A 23796-nucleotide genomic window follows, 5' to 3' on the forward strand; every position below is an offset into this window, starting at 1 on the left:
TTATTTTTCACTTGAAAATGCTAAGTTTGGTAACAGAGTGACAATTTGCTTTGTTTGTGCCATTTGGTTATCAAACTTTGCATCCGCACTGTTCTTCAAGTAAATGTGTCCTGGTAAAATGTTCTGTGAAAATTGTACAAAAGTTGTCCTTGTGCACGGAGTTGTATGGTTTGTTTAACTTTGCCCTCATTGGTATTTGTTTGACATACATTTTAAAGTGAAACATCTGAGTCTGGGTGTTTCTCAAAATGCATACTACTGTGCTCCGAGCACAGGAGGGTCAGAGGATGAGTCCAAATCAAAGTATGCGATACGGAGGGACACTTCTCTGATGCGTAACCCTTTTGTACATGTTTTGAAGAATGCATAGTTGCAAGCTTCAATGGAAATCAATGGCGGACCTTATTTGAGCTGAAGCGAGAAAAAAAATAAACTCTGACTTCGGAATTAAATATTGCCCATTCACATAACATATTTTGCCTGACTACTATATTTTATCTTGATACGTTAACAAATATGTACTGTGTTAATTTTGGCAGGTTTACCTGTCTACAATACCCACTGTATTGTGACGATCGCAAGCCCATAGTAACTCAATCGGGCGAACTGGCTAGCTACTATTGTTAGCTAGCTAGATGTCCACAAAGAATTGGTAGCTAGCTAGCTACGCACAAAGAATTGACATCTACCTTGTTAAACATTTAGTTTGAGGTCATTTCTGCCTGTTTAAGCTATCTGGTAAGCTAGATTATTACGATTCACATATAGCTAGTTGATTATTATGAAGTAAAACATTTGCTTTGCGTATATATTGTTTGGTCTCTATTGTTGACATTGTCCTGACTGGAAGAAGGTTCAGAAAAGGGGAAGGTGCAGTGTGAGGTAATACAGTAGGGGGAGTGCTGCTCAGTGTGAGGTAATACAGTAGGGGGAGTGCTGCTCAGCGTGAGGTAATACAGTAGGGGGAGTGCTGCTCAGCGTGAGGTGATACAGTAGGGGGAGTGCTGCTCAGCGTGAGGTAATACAGTAGGGGGAGTGCTGCTCAGTGTGAGGTAATACAGTAGGGGGAGTGCTGAGGTAATACAGTAGGGGAGTGCTGAGGTAATACAGTAGGGGAGTGCTGCTCAGCGTGAGGTAATACAGTAGGGGAGTGCTGCTCAGCGTGAGGTAATACAGTAGGGGAGTGCTGCTCAGTGTGAGGTAATACAGTAGGGGGAGAGCTGCTCAGTGTGAGGTAATACAGTAGGGGAGAGCTGCTCAGTGTGAGGTGATACAGTAGGGGGAGTGCTGCTCAGTGTGAGGTGATACAGTACGGAGGGAGTGTGCTGCTCAGTGTGAGGTGATACAGTAGGGGGAGTGCTGCTCAGTGTGAGGTGATACAGTAGGGGGAGTGCTGCTCAGTGTGAGGTAATACAGTAGGGGGAGTGCTGCTCAGTGTGAGGTAATACAGTAGGGAGAGTGCTGAGGTAATACAGTAGGGGGTGTGCTGCTCAGCGTGAGGTGATACAGTAGGGGGAGTGCTGCTCAGCGTGAGGTAATACAGTAGGGGGAGTGCTGAGGTAATACAGTAGGGGGAGTGCTGCTCAGCGTGAGGTGATACAGCAGGGGGAGTGCTGCTCAGTGTGAGGTAATACAGTAGGGGGAGTGCTGCTCAGTGTGAGGTAATACAGTAGGGGGAGTGCTGCTCAGTGTGAGGTAATACAGTAGGGGGAGTGCTGCTCAGTGTGAGGTAATACAGTAGAGGGAGTGCTGCTCAATGTGAGGTAATACAGTAGAGGGAGTGCTGCTCAACGTGAGGTAATACAGTAGGGGTAGTGCTGCTCAGTGTGAGGTAATACAGTAGGGGGAGTGCTGCTCAGTGTGAGGTAATACAGTAGGGGGAGTGCTGAGGTAATACAGTAGGGGGAGTGCTGAGGTAATACAGTAGGGGGAGTGTTTATCAAATAGAATGTTTTATATGCTCTCCATACTCTCGTCCTCGCAAGAACGTAATTAAGAGAAAGTCGTCAGAGAATGCACTCTGAGCATAAGACTGTGAAGCACAGTAGTATGCATATTGAGAAGCACGCTCGGTGTCAATCTGTTAATGTGGAATTGCCCTTGTATAACTTACTGTATTTATGTAAGTACAACATATACTGTATGTATACTCACCTTTGTTCCCATGTCATACCTGGTTACGATGGGGGTAGACATCTATCTGATGTGTAAAGAGCAACTTTACTGTTGCAGTGACCAGTTAGATGTTTCACATGGTGGAACAAAGATTATACAAAAATACAATTTTAAGACCCTGTAATTACACCAACAGTTATGATATCCATAATGTATAATAGCCATACTTTTATAATAAGATGTTTTGATAAACAGTGATACAAAAGCAATCCAAGAGAGAGAGGAGATGAGGCAGAGTGTATTATCCACCAACTATATCAGAGCGACGATGCAAGCCTACCGTTTGACATGATTATACTTTCCCTCTGGTGCTGTTACTCATGCTATTTCCCAGTACTTTTCTATCCTTCAGCTTTATGCTGACAACAGTTTACCTATGAATCATCAGGTTTCAATCTGAGGTAGGTGGTGGTTGCTGACTCAGCAAAGCAGCATCCATCTTGCTACCTGCAGATAATTGTTTGATTCACTACATAGCATCTAGAAGTCATCAAGCAAATTCCAATGAGATGCCACTACAATAAATCAATAAAGAATGCAAACAGTACACCCTAATTAGGCTACATTTTAGTTTCTGGAACATTCCCTGGACTGTTTTTATTTTTTATTTACTCAGATCTCTATCTCCGCCTGAGGCTGTTTGCTCTTGCTCATGTCGATGGTGTAGGATAGACATAAAGTGCTTCCCTGACTGGCTATTTATCACAGATTAGGCATAATTCCAGATGTCTGCTGATGCTAAATGGACTTGTCAGGCAATCCCAGCAGTACTGTCTGAGCTCTGCCAGTCGAGGCCAGCTCACATGGGCCTGTCCCCTGTACTATTCTATACGAATCCCAGCTAGCCACCCTCAAATCAGGCCTGTCGCTGAACAAAGACTCCAGAACAAGACTCATAGCTCCAGACATATTGTAGTTTGCCATCCCAAGGGTAGCACTGTCATCTTAGATATGATTACGGTACCATCCCCTGCATTTTTACAATTTATTTTACCTTTATTTAACTAGGCAAGTCAGTTAAGAACAAATTCTTATTTTCAATGACGGCCTAGGAACAGTGGGTTAACTGCCTGTTCAGGGGCAGAACGACAGATTTGTACCTTGTCAGCTCGGGGGTTTGAACTTGCAACCTTCCGGTTACTAGTCCAACTCTAACCACTAGGCTACCCTGCCCTTTAACCCATTAATTGTAGCAGGAAGACGAATGGACATCTTTTTCTGGTTTTGATTGGCCTTTTATGGTATAGACGCCCGCCTATACCACAGACGGGCACCAAAGTACAATGGCACATTTTTACTGGAATGTTGGTATGATGACTTGTTCCTCATACATGCTAGTATTTTAACCCCCCCCCCCTTGCTCTTTTACATTGCTGCTACTCTCTGTTGTTATCATCTATGCATAGTCACTTTAATAACGCTACCTCCACTCTATACCTCAACTAACCGGTGCCCCCCGCACATTGACTCTGTACCGGTACCCCCCTGTATATAGTCTCGCTATTGTTATTTTACTGCTGCTCTTTCATTACTTGTTACTTATATTTCTTATTCATATTTTTGTTAACTGCATCGTTGGTTATGGACTTGTGAGTAAGTATTTCACTGTAAGGTGAAATGTTGTATTCGGCACATGTGACTAATAAAATTTGATTTGATTTAATCTAATGCTTTCAGAACACCCTGGACATGAGTCAACTTTAACCTTTAGTTTTCAGAACATCACCCGTCTCTAGCTGCTAACTCTGATTGAGGAACTAACTATTTTTCCATTGAATACTGTCAACAGTCTTCAGGCATAACACTTGCATAGACAGTGATTCACATCCCTATCAACAAGTCAGGTCTTACAAGCCCTGGTTTTGTCGCACCTTGACTACTGTTCAGTCGTGTGGTCAGGTGCCACAAAAAAGGACTTAGGTAAATTGCAATTGGCTTAGAATACGGCAGCACGCCTGGCCCTTGGCTGTACACAGGGAGCTAATATTAATCTCTCCTGGCTCAAAGTGGAGGATTGACTTCATCACTACTTTTATTTATGAGCGGTATTGACATGTTGAATGCACCGAGCTGTCTGTCTAAACTACTGGCACACAGTTCTGACACCCATGCATACCCCACAAGAGGTCTCGTCACAGTCCCCAAGTCCAGAATAGACTATGGGAGGCACATAGTACTACATAGAGCCATGACTACATGGAACTCTATTTCGCCTGAGGGCACACAGTGTGTTGCGAAATCTGTGAATATATTGTAATGTTTTAAAATGGTATAAACTGCCTTAATTTTGCTGGACCCCAGGAAGAGTAGCAGCAGCAGCTAATGTAATAAATACAGATATTGACATTGCAGGGATTTTGCTGTTATTGTCATCTTTGTGGGTGAAGTCCAAACATTGAGAGAATTTCAATAATGTGTGATGGACCAACAATTTCCAGTGTAAACTTAAGACTAAAAGAAAGTATGTAGAAAAAGATAATGGACCTATAAACAGTGCCTTCGGAAGTATTCAGACCTCTTGTCTTTGTCCACATGATGTTACGTTTACCTTATTCTAAAATGGATTAAATCTTTTTTTTTATCCCTCATCAATCTATACACATTACCTTATAATAACAAACAGAAACAGGTTTTTAGAAATTTTTGCAACAAAAAAAATACAATGATGATAATAATAGTAACCCGGAAATATCACATTTCCGTAAGAATTCAGACCCTTTACTCAGTACTTTGTTAAAGCACCTTTGCTAGCGATTACAGCCTCATGTCTTCATGGGTATGATGCTACATGCTTGGCACACCTGTATTTGGGGAGTTTCTTCCATTCTTCTCTGCAGATCCTCTCAAGCTCTGTAAGGTTGGATGGGGAGCGTCGCTGCACAGCTATTTTCAGGTCTCTCCAGAGATATTCAATCGGGTTCAAGTCTGGGCTCTGGCTGGACCACTCAATGACATTCAGAGACTTGTCCCGAAGCCACTCCTGCATTGTCTTGACTGTGTGCTTAGGGTCATTGTCCTGTTGAAAGGTGAACCTTCACCCCAGTCTGAGGTGCTGAACGCAGGTTTTCATCAAGAAGTACTTTGCTCCATTCATCTTTCCCTCCAATCCTGACTAGTCTCCTAGTCCCTGCCGTTGAAAAACATCCCCACAGCATGATGCTGCCACCAGCATGCTTCACCGTAAGGATGGTGCCAGGATTCCTCCAGACGTGATGCTTGGCTTTCAGGCCAAAGAGTTCAATCTCGGTTTCATCAGACCAGAGAATCCTGTTGTAGAAACATCTCAAGGATGATCAAAGGAAACAGGACCTGAGCTCAATGTTGAGTCTCATTGCAAAGGGTCTGAATAGTTAAGGTTTTTCTGTATTAAATTTTTTAATAAATGTGCAAAAATGTCTAAACCTGTTTTCGCTTTGTCATTATGGGTATTGTTTTAGATTGAGGATTTGTTTTTATTTGATTCATTTTAGAATAAGGCTTGAAAGTAACATGGAAAAAGTCAAAGGGTCTGAATACTTTCTGAAGTGTGTGTGTGTGTGTGTGTGTGTGTGTGTGTGTGTGTGTGTGTGTGTGTGTGTGTGTGTGTGTGTGTGTGTGTGTGTGTGTGTGTGTGTGTGTGTGTGTGTGTGTGTGTGTGTGTGTGTGTGTGTGTGTGTGTGTGTGTGTGTGTGTGTGTGTGTGTGTGTGTGCATACAGTTGAAGTCGGAAGTTGACATACACTTAGGTTGGAGTCATTAACTTGTTTTTCAACCACTCCACAAATTTCTTGTTAACAAACTATAGTTTTTGCAAGTCGGTTAGGACATCTACTTTGAGCATGACGCAAGTAATTACTTTTTTTTTTAAATAATGATAATTATAGACAGATTATTTCACTTATAATTCACTGTATCACAATTCCAGTGGGTCAGAAGTTTACATACACTAATTTGACTGTGCCTTTAAATAGTTTGGACGATTCCAGAAGTTGATGTCATGGCATTAGAAGTTTCCGATAGGCTAATTGACATAATTTGAGTCAATTGGAGGTGTACCTGTGGATGTTTTTCAAGCTCTACCTTCAAACTCATTGGCTCTTTGCTTGACATCATGGGAAAATTAAAAGAAATCAGCCAAGACCTCAGAAAATAAATTGTAGACCTCCACAAGTCTGGTTCGTCCTTAGGAGCAATTATCAAATGCCTGAAGATACCCCGTTCATCTGTACAAACAATAGTTCGCAAGTATAAATACCATGGGACCACGTCGCTGTCATACTGCTCAGGAAGGAGACTCATTCGGTCTCCTGGAGATTAACGTACTTTGGTACGGAAAGTGCAAATCAATCCCAGAACAACAGCAAAGAACCATGTGAAGATGCTGGAGGAAACAGGTACAAAAGTATCTATATCCACAGTAAAACGAGTCCTATATCAACATAACCTGAAAGGCTCCTCAGCAAGGAAGAAGCCACTGCTCCAAAACCGCCATACAGAAGCCAGACTATGGTTTGCAACTGCACATGGGGACAAAGATCATACGTTTTTGGAAAATGTCCTCTGGTCTGGTGAAACAGAAATAGAGCTGTTTGGCCATAATGACCATCGTTATGTTTGGAGGATAAAGGGGGAGGCTTGCAAGCCGAACAACACCATCCCACCTGTGGGTGGCAGCATCATGTTGTGGGGGTGCTTTGCTGCAGGAGGGACTGGTGCACTTCACAAAATAGATGGCATCATGAAGAAAATTACGTGGATATATTGAAGCAACATTTACATTTAACATTTACATTTAAGTCATTTAGCAGACGCTCTTATCCAGAGCGACTTACAAATTGGTGCATTCACCTTATGACATCCAGTGGAACAGTCACTTTACAATAGTGCATCTAAATCTTAAAGGGGGGTGAGAGGGATTACTTATCCTATCCTAGGTATTCCTTAAAGAGGTGGGGTTTCAGGTGTCTCCGGAAGGTGGTGATTGACTCCGCTGTCCTGGCGTCGTGAGGGAGTTTGTTCCACCATTGGGGGCCAGAGCAGCGAACAGTTTTGACTGGGCTGAGCGGGAGCTGTACTTCCTCAGTGGTAGGGAGGCGAGCAGGCCAGAGGTGGATGAACGCAGTGCCCTTGTTTGGGTGTAGGGCCTGATCAGAGCCTGGAGGTACTGAGGTGCCGTTCCCCTCACAGCTCCGTAGGCAAGCACCATGGTCTTGTAGCGGATGCAAGCTTCAACTGGAAGCCAGTGGAGAGAACGGAGGAGCGGGGTGACGTGAGAGAACTTGGGAAGGTTGAACACCAGACGGGCTGCGGCGTTCTGGATGAGTTGAAGGGGTTTAATGGCACAGGCAGGGAGCCCAGCCAACAGCGAGTTGCAGTAATCCAGACGGGAGATGACAAGTGCCTGGATTAGGACCTGCGCCGCTTCCTGTGTGAGGCAGGGTCGTACTCTGCGGATGTTGTAGAGCATGAGCCTACAGGAACGGGCCACCGCCTTGATGTTGGTTGAGAACGACAGGGTGTTGTCCAGGATCACGCCAAGGTTCTTAGCGCTCTGGGAGGAGGACACAACGGAGTTGTCAACCGTGATGGCGAGATCATGGAACATCTCAAGACATCAGCCAGGAAGTTGAATCTTGGTCGCAAATGGGTCTTTCAAATGGATGATGACCCCAAGCATACTTCCAAAGTTGAGGCAAAATGGCTTAAGGACCACAAGGTCAAGGTATTGGAGTGGGCATCACAAACCCCTGACCTCAAGCCTATATAACATTTGTGGGCAAAACTGAAAAAGCATGTGCGAGCAAGGAGGCCTACAAACTTGCTTTATACCAGCTCTGTCAGGAGGAATGGGCCAAAATGTATTGTGGGAAGCTTGTGGAAGGCTACCCAAAACGTTTGACCAAAGTTAAACAATTTAAAGACAATGCTACCAAATACTAATTGAGTGTATGTAAACGTCTGACCCACTGGGAATGTGATGAAAGAAATAAAAGCTGAAATAAATCATTCTCTCTACTATTATTTTGACATTTCACATTCTTAAAATAAAGTGGTTATCCTACCTGACCTAAGACAGAGAATTTCTACTAAGATTCAATGTCAGGAATTGTGAACTGAGATTAAATGTATTTGGCTGAGGTGTATGTAAACTTCCGACTTCAACTGTTCAAATATATATATTTGAGAACTAACAATCAGCTAAGTAAAAGCTAGACAGGGAGAATTGAAAATTCCAAAATCAATGTATTTAGCAGTATTGATTTTATGTTTGTGCAAATTAGTTTTGAAACAGCAAAATGTCCTGTCAGATCCATCCCAGAATATGTGTACTGAAATATAAATGCAAAATGTAAAGTGTTGGTTTCATGAGCTGACATACAAGATTCCAGAAATTTTCCGTAGGCACAAATTGCTTATTTCTCTCAAGTTTTGTGCAGTAATGTGTTTACATCCCTGTTAGTGAGCATTTCTCCTTTGCCAAGACAATCCATCCACCTGACAGGTGTGGCATATCAAGAATCTGCTTAAACAGCATGAGCATTTGCACAGGTGCACCTTCTGCTGGGACAATAAAAGCATACTCTGAACTGTTTTGTTCACACAACACAATGCCAAAGATGTTTTGAGGGAGTGTGCAATTGTTATGCGGACTCCAGGAATGTCCACCAGAGCTGTTGCCAGAGAGTTGAATGTTAATTTCTCCTCCGTAAGCAACCTCCAGCGTCGGTTTAGAGAATGTGGCAGTACATCCAACCTGGCTTCACAATCGCAGACCATGTGTAACCACGCCAGCCCAGGACCTCCACATCTGGCTTCTTCACTTGCGGGATTGTCTGAAACCAGCCACCCCTTTTTTGTGTGGAAAAACTCATTCTGATTGGCTTAAAAATGTCTGTACATCGTCAAGATGGGAGTTCTCTAAAATCTAGCTGTGTCGACGGGCCGGTGTGACAGTGCCATTTGCCACACCCCCTGCCAAGCCCACCACCTAAGTCCCTTTTGGATCCAGAAAAAACCCTAGTTTGTAAGTTCTATTCTCAGCATTGGCATAACGAACTGTAAACAATGCAGAGCAGTTCATGTTTATAGCTCACTCATGACACGTGTCATAATCATGACACTCAACTGACTGCTGACTTGCCCCTCTGCCCCTCCCCCACCACCTCTTTCTCTCTCTCCCCCCATACTCTTTATCCTCCCTCCTCTCTCCTCCCCTCTACACCGTATTTCTCTCCCTTCCCTGCAGTGATGGACATGGAGTCTGCATTATGTCCCTCGTCCAATCAGAACGGCTGCATCCTGAACCCACTTCCTGTCTCCGAGACCAAACAGGAACAGGAAGTAGCTCCACCTCCCTGTCTGAGGGTGCACCTGTACCACCTGGGCCAGGGCGGAGCCAACAGCCAAGACCTCACCTACCCGGCAGGGGACTATGTGGCTGAGGAGCTGTGCATCGACGCAGCCAAGGCATGCGGTGAGTGAGCCAGTGCTCAATGTTTTTCTGCTCCAAAGGAGATTATTTAATAAAGCATGAACAATGTTGAGTGGAATTAAAGCCATAAACAAGGACTGACACATACTGCATCGGGTTAGTTGGGCCTAGTTTGGGAACGAGATAATAGACATGCTATTTTCCCCTCGGTGCTTGTTTGAGGTATTAAAGTGTGGGCAGGTTTATGAGACTTTGCCGTTTTGTTCACTGTGCTCCCCTGTCTCTGTCTCTGACTAACTCTAAAGCATCTTCTCTGGCCTTTAACCAAACCACTTCAGCGCTTGTTTCGTTAGCCTTAACGTTTGGCTAAAACACTGTAGTGATTGTTTCGTTAGCCTTAACGTTTGGCTAAAACACTTTAGTGATTGTTTCGTTAGCCTTAACGTTTGGCTAAAGCACTTTAGTGATTGTTTCGTTAGCCTTAACGCTTGGCTAAAACACTTTAGTGATTGTTTCGTTAGCCTTAACGTTTGGCTAAAACACTTTAGTGATTGTTTCGTTAGCCTTAACGTTTGGCTAAAACACTTTAGTGATTGGTCTGCTAAATGACTTAAATGTAAATGTAAATGTAAATGATTGTTTTGTTAGCCTTAACGTTTGGCTAAAGCACTTTAGTGATTGTTTCGTTAGCCTTAACGCTTGGCTAAAACACTTTAGTGATTGTTTCGTTAGCCTTAACGTTTGGCTAAAACACTTTAGTGATTGTTTCGTTAGCCTTAACATTTGGCTAAAACACATAAGTGATTGTTTCTAGTGTCAATAGACTGTGAGTGGTTCAGGTTTATGCCAGATTCATTTAAAATGCTTTGGCTACAGCAAAGGCCTACACCAGTAGCCAAACACACACCCTCCCCACCCTTTTCCTTGTTTGTGACTGCTGTTGACAGAACAGGGCCCAGAAACCACTGCCCGCGGGCTTCAGGGGCCTGGAGTGTCTGCTTGGTGACCCAGATCCACACACACCAGGGTTTCCGTTAGGGAAATGTGACGCCGGACAACGTGACCGGGAAGATTTTAATTTACCGGCCATTTGAGAAATGTACCGCACTCGTATGCATTGGGTGCGTTGCCCATTAGGGTGTCTACCCACGGTGGCCAGAATTACTGATCCCACTTAGGTTATGGTAATGCATCTTAACGGAACATGCAACTCCTGTAATGAAACATGAAATAACATGTCATTGTCAAACATTTGACAAAATGCCATTTGCGGGAACATGCCATTCAAAACAGCACACCACTCTCTCTCTCGCTACCGCACCTACTATTTCGACCTCTGAATGCCCAGCTATGAAAAGCCAAGTGACATTTACTCCTGAGGTACTGACCTGTTGCACCTTCTACAACCATTGTGATTATTATTTGACCCTGCTGGTGATTATGAACGTTTGAACATCTTGGAGAATGATCTGGCCTTAAAGACCATGTGTTGTTATAAATCTCCTAGGATTGTGCCTTTGACTTCTGCACAACGAAAGAAAGTTGATATGAAAACCAATGGAACAGGAGAGGAATGTCATATGAGGAAGTCTTTCATAGGCCGCATGTCTAATTAGGCCCGAAAGTAAAAAATATATTTATATAATTACTCCTGTCTATACATAAATAAATAAAATCATCCAAAATACTTCACCAGAGAGCATCACTTGGCCACAGAGGAATGGAGAATCATTAGCTTCTTTACAAAATGAGCTGTGGACTGTTTGAAATCACAAGCTCGTAGGCTGTGTCTATTTGGGAAGCCCACATGGCAATAGGCCTAGCTGATTAGCTGTCAGTGAAAAGAATCTTAAATATATTTTAAGATGGTGTCTTGAGTATCATTTTAAATGTTGAGACAAGATGGTGAGGGGTGTGTGGCGAAGAAAAATGCCCGTCTCTCAGCTCCCCAGAATGCCCTCATCTGTCTCCCGGCAATTCTTGCACATTCATTGTTTCATGTGAATTGTTTGCCCTTTGTTTATTTTGATCAATTCCCTATTTACGTAAGTAACCATTAATAAATGAACTGTTAATCCCTGTCATTTGGTTACAAACATTTCTGTTAAAGCATTAGTCATTTACTGTTCTCATTCTCGCAGTGGAAACATTGTTTGCTGAGTTCGGGAAGCATAGAAATAGTGCACGTAGAACAGATCTACCGCTTCTTATACTGGCTTTCAATGAGAGTGACAAATTTATAACTCATATTTTTATGTAAATTGAGTCGGGTCGCCCCAAAAGTTACATATTGCTGCTTTAGGTATGTTTTCAAGATGCATAACTCACATTGTAAAGTGGTGGGTGATGGACTGATGGCCTGTCTAATGTTGACTACACTTGAATGGTGAATGGGAGGCGCGCTTCAGTTACCAAATAAAGCCAGTAGCTCTTTTTAATTGTGGCCATGGAAACAGTTTTTAACAAGCGATTGCATTTTAGAATTGTTACGCGATGACTGGACTTATGAATTAACATGTTTCAAATCAAATCAAATTGTATTTGTCACATACACATGGTTAGCAGATGTTAATGCGAGTGTAGCGAAATGCGTGTGCTTCTAGTTCCGACAATGCAGTGATAACCAACAAGTAATCTAACTAACAATTCCAAAACTACTATCTTATACACAGTGTAAGGGGATAAAGTATATGTACATAAGGATATATGAATGAGTGATGGTATAGAGCAGCATACAGTAGATGGTATCGAGTACAGTATATACATATGAGATGAGTGTGTAGACAAAGTAAACAAAGTGGCATAGTTTAAAGTGGCTAGTGATACATGTATTACATAAGGATGCAGTCGATGATGTAGAGTACAGTATATACATATGCATATGAGATGAATAATGTAGGGTAAGTAACATTATATAAGGTAGCATTGTTTAAAGTGGCTAGTGATATATTTACATAATTTTCCATCAATTCCCATTATTAAAGTGGCTGGAGTTGGGTCAATGACAGTGTGTTGGCAGCAGCCACTCAATGTTAGTGGTGGCTGTTTAACAGTCTGATGGCCTTGAGATAGAAGCTGTTTTTCAGTCTCTCGGTCCCAGCTTTGATGCACCTGTACTGACCTCGCCTTCTGGATGATAGCGGGGTGAACAGGCAGTGGTTCGGGTGGTTGATGTCCTTGATGATCTTTATGGCCTTCCTGTAACATCGGGTGGTGTAGGTGTCCTGGAGGGCAGGTTGTTTGCCCCCGGTGATGCGTTGTGCAGACCTCACTACCCTCTGGAGAACCTTACGGTTGAGGGCGGAGCAGTTGCCGTACCAGGCGGTGATACAGCCCGCCAGGATGCTCTCGATTGTGCATCTGTAGAAGTTTGTGAGTGCTTTTGGTGACAAGCCAAATTTCTTCAGCCTACTGAGGTTGAAGAGGCGCTGCTGCGCCTTCTTCACGACGCTGTCAGAGTGAGTGGACCAATTCAGTTTGTCTGTGATGTGTATGCCGAGGAACTTAAAACTTGCTACCCTCTCCACTACTGTTCCATCGATGTGGATAGGGGGGTGTTCCCTCTGCTGTTTCCTGAAGTCCACAATCATCTCCTTAGTTTTGTTGATGTTGAGTGTGAGGTTATTTTCCTGACACCACACTCCGAGGGCCCTCACCTCCTCCCTGTAGGCCGTCTCGTCGTTGTTGGTAATCAAGCCTACCACTGTTGTGTCGTCCGCAAATTTGATGATTGAGTTGGAGGCATGCGTGGCCACGCAGTCGTGGGTGAACAGGGAGTACAGGAGAGGGCTCAGAACGCACCCTTGTGGGGCCCCCGTGTTGAGGATCAGCGGGGAGGAGATGTTGTTGCCTACCCTCACCACCTGGGGGCGGCCCGTCAGGAAGTCCAGTACCCAGTTGCACAGGGCGGGGTCGAGACCCTGGGTCTCGAGCTTGATGACGAGCTTGGAGGGTACTATGGTGTTTTACTCCAGCAGTAACACGCCGAGGAGCTGCTGCAGAAACAGTGGTGGGCGAAGTACCCAATTATCATACTTAATTGAAAGTAAAGATACCTTAATAGAATATGACTCAAGTAAAAGTCACCCAGTAAAATACTACTTGAGTAAAAGTCTAAAAGTATTTGGTTTTACATGTACTTATATACAGTGCCTTTGGAAAGTATTCAGACCCACATTTTGTTACGTTAGACTTATTCTAAAATATATTAAATAAAAACGAATCCTGAGCAATCTACACACAATACCCCATAATGACAAAGCAAAAAAGGTTTTCAGAAATGTTTGCACATTACAAAGAATAAACAGAATACCTTATTTACCTACAGTACCAGTCTAAAGTATGGACACACCTACTCATTCAAGGATTTTTCTTTATTTCTACTATTTTCTACATTGTAGAATAATAGTGAAGACATCAAAACTACAAAATAACACGTATGGAATCATGTAGTAACCAAAAAAGTGTTAAACTAATCTAAATATATTTTATATTAGATTCTTAAAGTAGCCACCATTTGCCTTGATGACAGCTTCGCACACTATTGGCATTCTCTCAACCAGCTTCATGAGGTAGTCACCTAGAATGCATTTCAATTAACAGGTGTACCTTATTAAAAGTTAGTTTGTGGAAATTCTTTCCTTAATGCATTAGAGCCAATCAGTAATGTTGTGACAAGGTAGTAGTGGTATAAGGACCAGAAAATAACTCTATTTGGTGAAAGACCAAGTCCATATTATGGCAAGAACAGCTCAAATAAGCAAAGAGAAACGACAGTACATCATTACTTTAAGACCATGAAGGCCAGTCAATCCGGAAAATCTCAAGAACTTTGAAAGTTTCAAGTGCGATCGCAGAAACCATCAAGCGCTATGATGAAACTGGCTCTCCTGAGGACCACCACAGGAAAGGAAGACCCAGAGTTACCTCTGCTGCAGAGGATAAGTTCATTAGAGTTACCAGCCTCAGAAATTGCAGCCCAAATAAATGCTTCAGAGTTCAAATAACAGGCACATCTCAACATCAACTGTTCAGGAGGACACTGCGTGAATCAGGCATTCAAGGTCAAATTGCTGCAAAGAAACCACTACTAAAGGACACCAATAAGAAGAAGAGACATGCTTGAGCCAAGAAACACGAGCAATGGACATTAGACCGGTGGAAATCTGTCATATTAATATAGGCAACCTTAGATATAAGGTTCATGAAGTCAATGACTTGATAACATTAATATATTAGCCATTTCTGAGACTCACTTAGATAATTAATTTGATGATACAATTTTAGCAATAGAAGGATAAAACAGCTATAGAAGAGAGAGAAATGAATTGCTGTATATATTCAGAGCCATATCCCTGTAATGTGTAAAGAAGATATTATGTCAAGTGTTATTGAAGTGTTGTGGTTGCAGGTTCACTTGGCACATCTAAAGCCTTTTCTTTTGGGGTGTTGCTATCGGCAACATAGTGCTAACAGTCAGTATCTTAATAATGTGTGAAATGGTTGATTGTGTATGTGACGTAAACAGAGGTCTACTTTCATGGGGACCTGAAATATTGACTGGTTTTTATCAAGTTGTCCACTCAAGAGGAAGCTTCTCACTGTAACCCGTGACTGTAATCTGGTTCAGGTAATTAATCAACCTACCAGGGTGTTTTCAAACACTACAGGAACAAGAACATCCACATGTACTGTTTAGATCACAGGTTGACTAATACTGTAGAACTTTGTTCTAAAGCTGTATCTGTCCCCATTGGATGCAGTGATCACAATATAGTGGCTATATGCAGGAAAGCCAAAGTTTCAAAAGCTGGGCCTAAAATAGTGTATAAGAGATAAGACAAAATATTTTGCTGTGACTTATTTAGATGATGTTAAAAACATGTAGGTTCGATGTGATTTAATAATGAGCCTCCAGACGCTGCTCTTGTTGAATTTATGATATTGCTTCTTCCAATTATTGATAAACATGCACCTGTTTTTAAAAAACGGACTGTTAGAGCTGTTCAGTCTCCTTGGATTGATGAGGAATTTAAAATCTGTATGGTTGAACGAGATGGGGCAAAAGTCTGGCTGCACATCTGTCTGGCTGACTTACTGCAAATTGAGAGAATATGTGACTAAATTCAACCGAAAGAAGAAAACTGTGAAACCAAGATCAATGATATATAAAGAATGATGGAAAAACATTTGAGTACTTTTTAAATGAAATTATGGGCAGAAAGACATTCAACTCCGTCTTTCATCGAATCAGATGGCTTATTCATCACAAAACCATTTGATGTTGACAATCATTTTTATGATTACTTCACTGGCAAAGTGGGCAAATTTAGGCAGGAAATGCCAACAACGAACAGTGAGCCATCGTATTAATGCATAAAAAATATATTATGAAAGAAAAGCATTGCAAGTTTGAATTCTGTAAAGTTCGTGTGGGAGAGGTGGGAAAATTATTGTTATCGATCAACAATGACAAACCTCCTGGCTTTCACAACTTAGATGGAAAGCTACTGAGGAAGGTAGCTGACTCTGTAGCCACTCCTATCTGTCATATCTTTCATCTGAGTCTAGAGGAAAGTCTTTGTCCTCAGGCCTGGAGGGAAGCCAAAGTCATTCTGCTAACCAAGAGTGGTAGCTGCCTTTACTGGTTCTAACAGCAGACATTTCAGCTTGCTGCCAGCTCTTAGCAAACTGTTGGAACAAATTGTTTCTCTCTGTAAACCTATTAGAATCAAACTTTCAGCATGCTTATAGAGAAGGACACAGCATTTGACACATTGATACACACGACTGATGATTGGTTGAAATAAATTGATAAGAAGATGGTGGGATCTGTACTGTTAGATTTCAGTGCAGCCTTTGATATTATTGACTATAACTTGTTGTTGAAAACACTCATGTGTTATGGCTTTTCAACCTCTGTCATAGTGTTGGGGTTCGTTTCCTTGTTCCTTGTCAATCATGGGCTCATTGGTGAAATTAGCATTATGACTATCTTTAATTAAATAATTCAAAAACCTTTATTAATGCAGTTGCAGACAGAAGTTGACAACAGGAATATGACGCATGTTTCTGAGTAAGTTCTGCGAAATAGAAAAGGTCCCAAGTTGTTTTTTATTAAACCCGAAATCCAGCCTTAGTGATGTCACTGCCTACATCATTACCTTTTACTCATGAGACCAAAACCATGCCTACACAGCTATATAAACAAGGCTTTTAGTGTTATCTCAAAGCTTAGCAGTAAATGTCCAAGTTAATTTATAGTGGAATGTCTGACTAGTCTCCTATCTCTTACACTCCCCTGCAGAGTTGTCTCACAGTCACACATTTCTCAGACAGTTTCTTCATGAGAGGCAGAGAACCTAGAAAAGTACTGTGGAACAATATTAAACCTCATATAATGTGTATATATATTGTTCATCTGTAGTCTAGGACCCTATAAATGTAAGGAGGGAGGGGTCTTATAACCCCTCCTCTTATATTAGTACAACATAAGCATAATCAATTATTATGATACATCAAACATTTGGTACAGCCCCTAGCGTAGATTCAGAGATATCTTTCTAATATAACGTAAAGGGTTTTCTTTTAATGGAAGATTTTCTAGGTAAAGTGTGGTGTACCGCAGGGCAGTTTTTTAGGCCCTGTACTCTTTTCTATTTTTACCAATGACCTGCCACTGGCATTAAACAAAGTATGTGTGTCCATGTATGCTGATGATTCAGCCACGTACATATCAGCAACCACAACTAATGAAGTCACTGAAACCCTTAACAAAGAGTTCTAGTCTGTTTTGGAATGGGTGGCCAGTAATAAACTGGTCCTGAACATCTCTAAAACTAAGAGCATTGACATTTGGTACAAATCATTCCCTAAGTTATAGACCTCAGCTGAATCTGGTAATGAATGGTGTGGCTGTTGAAGAAGTTGAAGAGACTAAATTACTTGTCGTTACCTTAGATTGTAAACTGTCATGGTCAAAACAGAGATTCATGGATATAAAGATGAGGAGAGGTCTGTCCGTACTAAAAATATGATCTGCTATTTTGACAAAACAAAAAAAAAGCAAGTCCTGCAGGCTATAGTTTTGATTATTATTATTGATTATTGTCCAGTCGAGTGCTGCAAGGAAAGCCATAGTTAAGCTGCAGCTGGTCAAGAACAAAGTGGCACGTCTTGTTCTTCAATGTAATCAAAGGGCTGATTTAAGTACTATACATGCCATTCTCTCTTGGCTAATAGTTGTGGAGAGACTGACTGCATCACTTCATCTTTTTGTAAGAAACAATGTATTGAAAATCCCAAATTGTTTGCGTAGTCAACTTACACACAGCTCTGACACACACACTTGGCCAACCAGACATGCCACCAGGGGTCTTTTCACAGTCCTCAAATCCAGAACAAATTCAAGAAAGGGTACAGTATTATATAGAGCCCTTATTGCACGGAACTCCTTTTCCATATCATATTGTTCAAATTAAGAGCAAACCTGGTTTCAAAAAAAGAGATAAAGCAAGACCTCACGGCACAACGCCTCCCCTATTTGACCTAGATAGTTTGTGTGTATGTATTGATACATACGTAGGCTACTATTAATGTTTTGCATTATGTCATATTTTGTGTGGATCCCAGGAAGAGTTGCTGCTCAAATAGAAAAAAATACCCAAAAGTACATTTAATTGCTCAAATATACTTAAGTATCAAAAGTAAAAGTATAAATGATTTCAAATCAGACAGAAGAAGTTTTTTTTAACCAGATAGCCAGGGGCACACTTCAACACTGACATTATTTACAAACAAAGCATTTGTGTTTAGTGAGTCCGCCAGGCCAGAGGCAATAGGGATGACCAGGGATGTTCTCTGTTTAGTGAGTCCGCCAGGCCAGAGGCAGTAGGGATGACCAGGGATGTTCTCTGTTTCGTGAGTCCGCCAGACCAGAGGCAGTAGGGATGACCATGGAGGTTTAGTGAGTCCGCCAGGCCAGAGGCAATAGGGATGACCAGGGATGTTCTCTGTTTAGTGAGTCCACCAGGTCAGAGGCAATGGGGACGACCAGGGATGTTCTCTGTTTAGTGAGTCCGCCAGGCCAGAGGCAATAGGGACGACCAGGGATGTTCTCTGTTTAGTGAGTCCGCCAGGCCAGAGGCAATAGGGACGACCAGGGATGTTCTCTTGATAAGTGTGTAAATTGGACCCTTTTCCTGTCCTGCTAATTATTCAAAATGTAACTAGTACTTCTGTGTGTCAAGGAAAATGTATGGCATAATAAGTACATTATTTTCTTTAGGAATGTAGTGACGTAAAAGTGGTCCCAAATATAAAAAGTAAATTACAGATACCTCCAAAAAACGAGTTAAATAGTACTTCAAAGAATTTTTTACTTTTGTACTTTACACAACTGAGCAGACATCCCGCTCAAAATAGGCTCTGTATGCCTGTGATAGTTGTGTTGTATAAATAAGAAAATACACACACCAATTTTAATGACACTAAAATATGCAAATTAACCTATAGACCGATAAGCCTGTCAGTTAAATGTATTACCATCAATTAATAAAAAGCATTATTTTGCAATGGGATTTTTTTTGGTCAATTTGGCTGGTAACAACAACAACAACAAATTATTGGGGGGGAAAAAAGGCCAAAAGCAAGCAATTACCGGCTAACTGAAACCCTGACCCTGACACACACATCTGGGTGGATGACACTCACCACCAGTGGAGGCTGGTGGGAGGAGCTATAGGAGGACTGTCATGTAATGGCTAGAATGGAGTCAAGTTGTGGTTTCAATATGCTTGTTGTGTTTTATCGTTGTGTTTATTCCATTCCAGCTATTACAATGAGCCTGTCCTCCTATAGCTCTTCACACCAACCTCCTCTGAAAACCACACCTCACACACGTCCATGTCCTGTGACTGCTGTTGACACCAAAGGGCCCAGACTCCCTCGCTCATCCAAATCCACGCAGCGCCCATATCACAGACTGGCCCCAGCCTCCAACAGAACCAACATTGGCTCTGAACACAAGACTAGTGTCCGGCCTGACATTAGTGTCTTGGTGTGATCCTGGACAACACCCAGTCATTCTCTGCAAACATCAAGGCATTGACTCTCCTATAGGTTTTTGCTCTACAACACCTGTAGATTACTACCTTTCCTCACACAGAAAGCAGAGCAGGTTCCTATTCTAGACCAATTAAACAACTTCTTTGCTCGCTTTGAGGACAATACAGTGCCACTGACACGGCCCGCTTTCCAAAGCCTGTGGGCTCTCCTTCTCTGTGGCCAACGTGAGTAAAAAATGTAAACGTGTTAACCCTCACAATGCTGCAGCCCACAGAGACGATCTCCTGCCCTACAGGGCCTAAAGTGCATGCCGTTTGTTCTTATTGCCCCTACAACAAACATCAAACCATCCCTAACCCATAAAAGTAAACCTTTTCAGTGCAGACAGAAGCACGAGGAAGAGGTTTCAATGCGGAGGGAGTGTAATCCACACAAATATCTCCTCTGACCTCTTTCATTAGCAGTCTGACTCAAGGTTACTTCACTTGAGGGCTTTGTGGAACTACAACTCTAGTCATTGTTTACTGCAGACGGGGTTCTCATTTTGTCTTGACATAGACGGAGTCATTGTAGCGGTAAATGTAAACTTGAGGTTGTGGGTTTGATGCTTGCTGGATATGGGACGCTGCAACACCCGTCCAATTAAGATGTAGACGCATAGAACGTCTGGCGCAGGCAAGCGAAGGGTTGATTTGGGATTCCGCACGTGTGTAACCAGCCACCATGGCAGTAAATCAAGCTTCATATCCCCTTGGTATAGACCTGTTTTGTGACTAGGGTAATTTGGGCCTGGAGAGGCTGTACTCAGATTCATTAGACAAATTATTTGATCAATTAATTATTTGATTAGTCAAAGACTAACGCAGAAGTATTTGAGCATTGTGCTTCTTGGCAGAGTCGTGTGCAATGTTTGGCGGTAGGTAGCGAGTGGTGTACCTGAGTTGAAGCGCAGTCTGTTCTTCCGTTAGAGCAGAACCCGCCTACTTAGACCCATCTCTCCTTGATCAGTCTTAATGTCATTTTAAGCAGTTATACAGTTGTTGTGGTGGTTGTTTAACTAGATGTCCAACAGTCTGTGTATTTTTAGCTTTAAACCTATTTGACACCTCCACTTGAAGAGGTCAGCTCATCTGTGCAAGAGGACAAATGTGTCAAACTGCTATCTGTTTGGCCCGGTTTACAGAGTAGTCAAAAAATAACTTATTTTCATTCCAAATTACCCTTCTTCAATTTTGCTTCAAAGTGTAAACATTGTTCTGTATCTGTCAGTTTAATCTGTAAAGTGTAAATATGCATCGAGATGTAGTTTAAAGAGAATATATTCTTAGTCCCAACCCGGAAAATCCTTGATAGCAGTTTTGCTTGAATTTGTCTTGAAGCCACAGTCATGTAGTGTAGTTATGTTGAATATAGCCTACCACTGACCTGGGTGTTCATACACTGACCTCAGCAGGCTGTTGACTTGTTGATTTTTAGTTCTCTATGTCTCTATCTCTCTCAAACACACCCCAGAAGGTCTCTGATATGCACCCTGCAGCACTCTCTCTCTTGCACTCTCGCTCTCTTTCATTTACTCTCTCGCTTTCATTTTCTCTCTCTTTGGCTCTCTCTCACTGTCTCTCTAAACTTGGTAACATAATAACTCTGACATGGCAACATAATCACTCCAGCATGTTGAGTTACACTGCAGTGTAGAGTAGTTAAACGTCAGAAGGTATAGGTGGACAGGGAGTGAGAGGAGTCAATTCAAAATAATCTCAAACACACCCCAGGCTCTCTGATTATTTTGAATTGACTCCTCTCACTCCCTGTCCACCTATACCTTCTGACGTTTAACTACTCTACACTGCAGTGTAACTCGACATGCTGGAGTGATTATGTTGCCATGTCAGAGTTATTATGTTACCAAGTTTAGAGAGACAGTGAGGTTATTCTGAGCACCTAAGGGAGAAGGCGACAGCCATATAATTAGGTCTAGTAGAATGGGCAAAGCTCCTCAGACCACAGACATTTGACGGATACACTCAATCTAGTACTTTTATTTATATGTGGACAGTCAGCCCTTTGATGGCTGATGACTTGTATTCTAGTCTTCCTCTGCTCCCCCAGGCTGCCATATAGCAGTCTCCCCCGTACAGGCAGAAAGTGGGGCTGGCTAGCTAACAAACTTACTAACCTCCACCATGCAATACGCTGGCCTAGGCTTCTCTTCCTCTTGTCACACAGCACTCTATTCTCACTTCCGGTTTCTCTCATCTGCTGTCTGTCACACCCTCGTCTCATAGACGTTGTTGTTGTTGTTGTTGTTGTTGTTGTTGTTGTTGTTGTTGTTGTTGTTGTTGTTGTTGTTGTTGTTTTTGAGGGCTTGGCCCAAAGGGGTATACTATTATTGAAACTAGATCTAGTCAGGGTTTTCTAAAACTGTCCAGCTCACAGCTCAGGTTTCATCTGTACTACGACGGTGGATATTGCTTGTCCGCCTGCCGCTAACTCTAGCAGGCTTGTAACTGCACGTGGCTAGTCGAACGCCAAACTCTTCATTGAGACAATGTTGAAACGTCAATCCATGGGCGAATCACTGGCACATTTTTTTGGGGGCCGAAATAAAAATGAGAGGATGGGCATTTGACATGTTTTACTGTTAGTAGTACTCCCATGATTAAAAAAAGAACTGGGAAAGCAATTGTTCCCTGCAGAAGGATGTATACATACATATATACAGTGGGGCAAAAAAGTATTTAGTCAGCCACCAATTGTGCAAGTTCTCCCACTAAAAAAAGATGAGAGGCCTGTAATTTTCATCATAGGTACACTTCAACTATGACAGACAAAATGAGAAGAAAAAAATCCAGAAAATCACATTGTAAGATTTTTAATGAATTTATTTGCAAATTATGGTGGAAAATAAGTATTTGGTCAATAACAAAAGTTTATCTCAATACTTTGTCATTGCCAACAAAGGGTATATAACAGAGGTCAAAAGTTTTCTGTAAGTCTTCACAAGGTTTTCACACACTGTTGCTGGTATTTTGGCCCATTCCTCCATGCAGATCTCCTCTAGAGCAGTGATGTTTTGGGGCTGTTGCTGGGCAACACGAACTTTCAACTCCCTCCAAAGATTATCTATGGGGTTGAGATCTGGAGACTGGCTAGGCCACTCCAGGACCTTGAAATGCTTCTTACAAAGCCACTCCTTCGTTGCCTGGGCGGTGTGTTTGGGATCATTGTCATGCTGAAAGACCCAGCCACGTTTCATCTTCAATGCCCTTGCTGATGGAAGGAGGTTTTCACTCAAAATCTCACGATACATGGCCCCATTCATTCTTTCCTTTACACGGATCAGTCGTCCTGGTCCCTTTGCAGAAAAACAGCCCCAAAGCATGATGTTTCCAGCCCATGCTTCACAGTAGGTATGGTGTTCTTTGGATGCAACTCAGCATTCTTTGTCCTCCAAACACGACGAGTTGAGTTTTTACCAAAAAGTTATATTTTGGTTTCATCTGACCATATGACATTCTCCCAATCTTCTTCTGGATCATCCAAATGCTCTCTAGCAAACTTCAGATGGGCCTGGACATGTACTGGCTTAAGCAGGGGGACACGTCTGGCACTGCAGGATTTGAGTCCCTGGCGGCGTAGTGTGTTACTGATGGTAGGCTTTGTTACTTTGGTCCCAGCTCTCTGCAGGTCATTCACTAGGTCCCCCCGTGTGGTTCTGGGATTTTTGCTCACCGTTCTTGTGATCATTTTGACCCCATGGGGTGAGATCTTGCGTGGAGCCCTAGATCGAGGGAGATTATCAGTAGTCTTGTATGTCTTCCATTTCCTAATAATTGCTCCCACAGTTGATTTCTTCAAATCAAGCTGCTTACCTATTGCAGATTCAGTCTTCCCAGCCCGGTGCAGGTCTACAATTTAGTTTCTGGTGTCCTTTGACAGTTCTTTGGTCTTGGCCATAGTGGAGTTTGGAGTGTGACTGTTTGAGGTTGTGGACAGGTGTATTTTATACTGATAACCAGTTCAAACAGGTTCCATTAATACAGGTAACGAGTGGAGGACAGAGGAGCCTCTTAAAGAAGAAGATACAGGTCTGTGAGAGCCAGAAATCTTGCTTGTTTGTAGGTGACCAAATACTTATTTTTCACC

General features: G+C 42.3%; 1 protein-coding gene across 4 annotated transcripts in view; it reads left to right on the forward strand.

Annotated features, from left to right (window-relative positions):
- The window catches only part of LOC123999340 (tyrosine-protein kinase JAK2-like), a 71218-nt gene that overhangs the window by 15709 nt on the left and 31713 nt on the right, over positions 1-23796 (forward strand). For 3 of the 4 annotated variants that reach the window (XM_046304987.1, XM_046304990.1, XM_046304988.1), the window contains exon 2: positions 9400-9627. In XM_046304987.1, coding sequence (XP_046160943.1) covers positions 9402-9627 — 226 coding nt within the window. In that variant the 5' untranslated portion in view covers positions 9400-9401. Of the gene's footprint in view, positions 1-8302; positions 9178-9399; positions 9628-23796 lie in introns of those variants that run through there. The other variant, XM_046304989.1, reaches the window with a different exon arrangement.

This window comes from Oncorhynchus gorbuscha, linkage group LG16, assembly GCF_021184085.1.
Source record: "Oncorhynchus gorbuscha isolate QuinsamMale2020 ecotype Even-year linkage group LG16, OgorEven_v1.0, whole genome shotgun sequence".
NCBI lineage: Eukaryota > Metazoa > Chordata > Actinopteri > Salmoniformes > Salmonidae > Oncorhynchus > Oncorhynchus gorbuscha.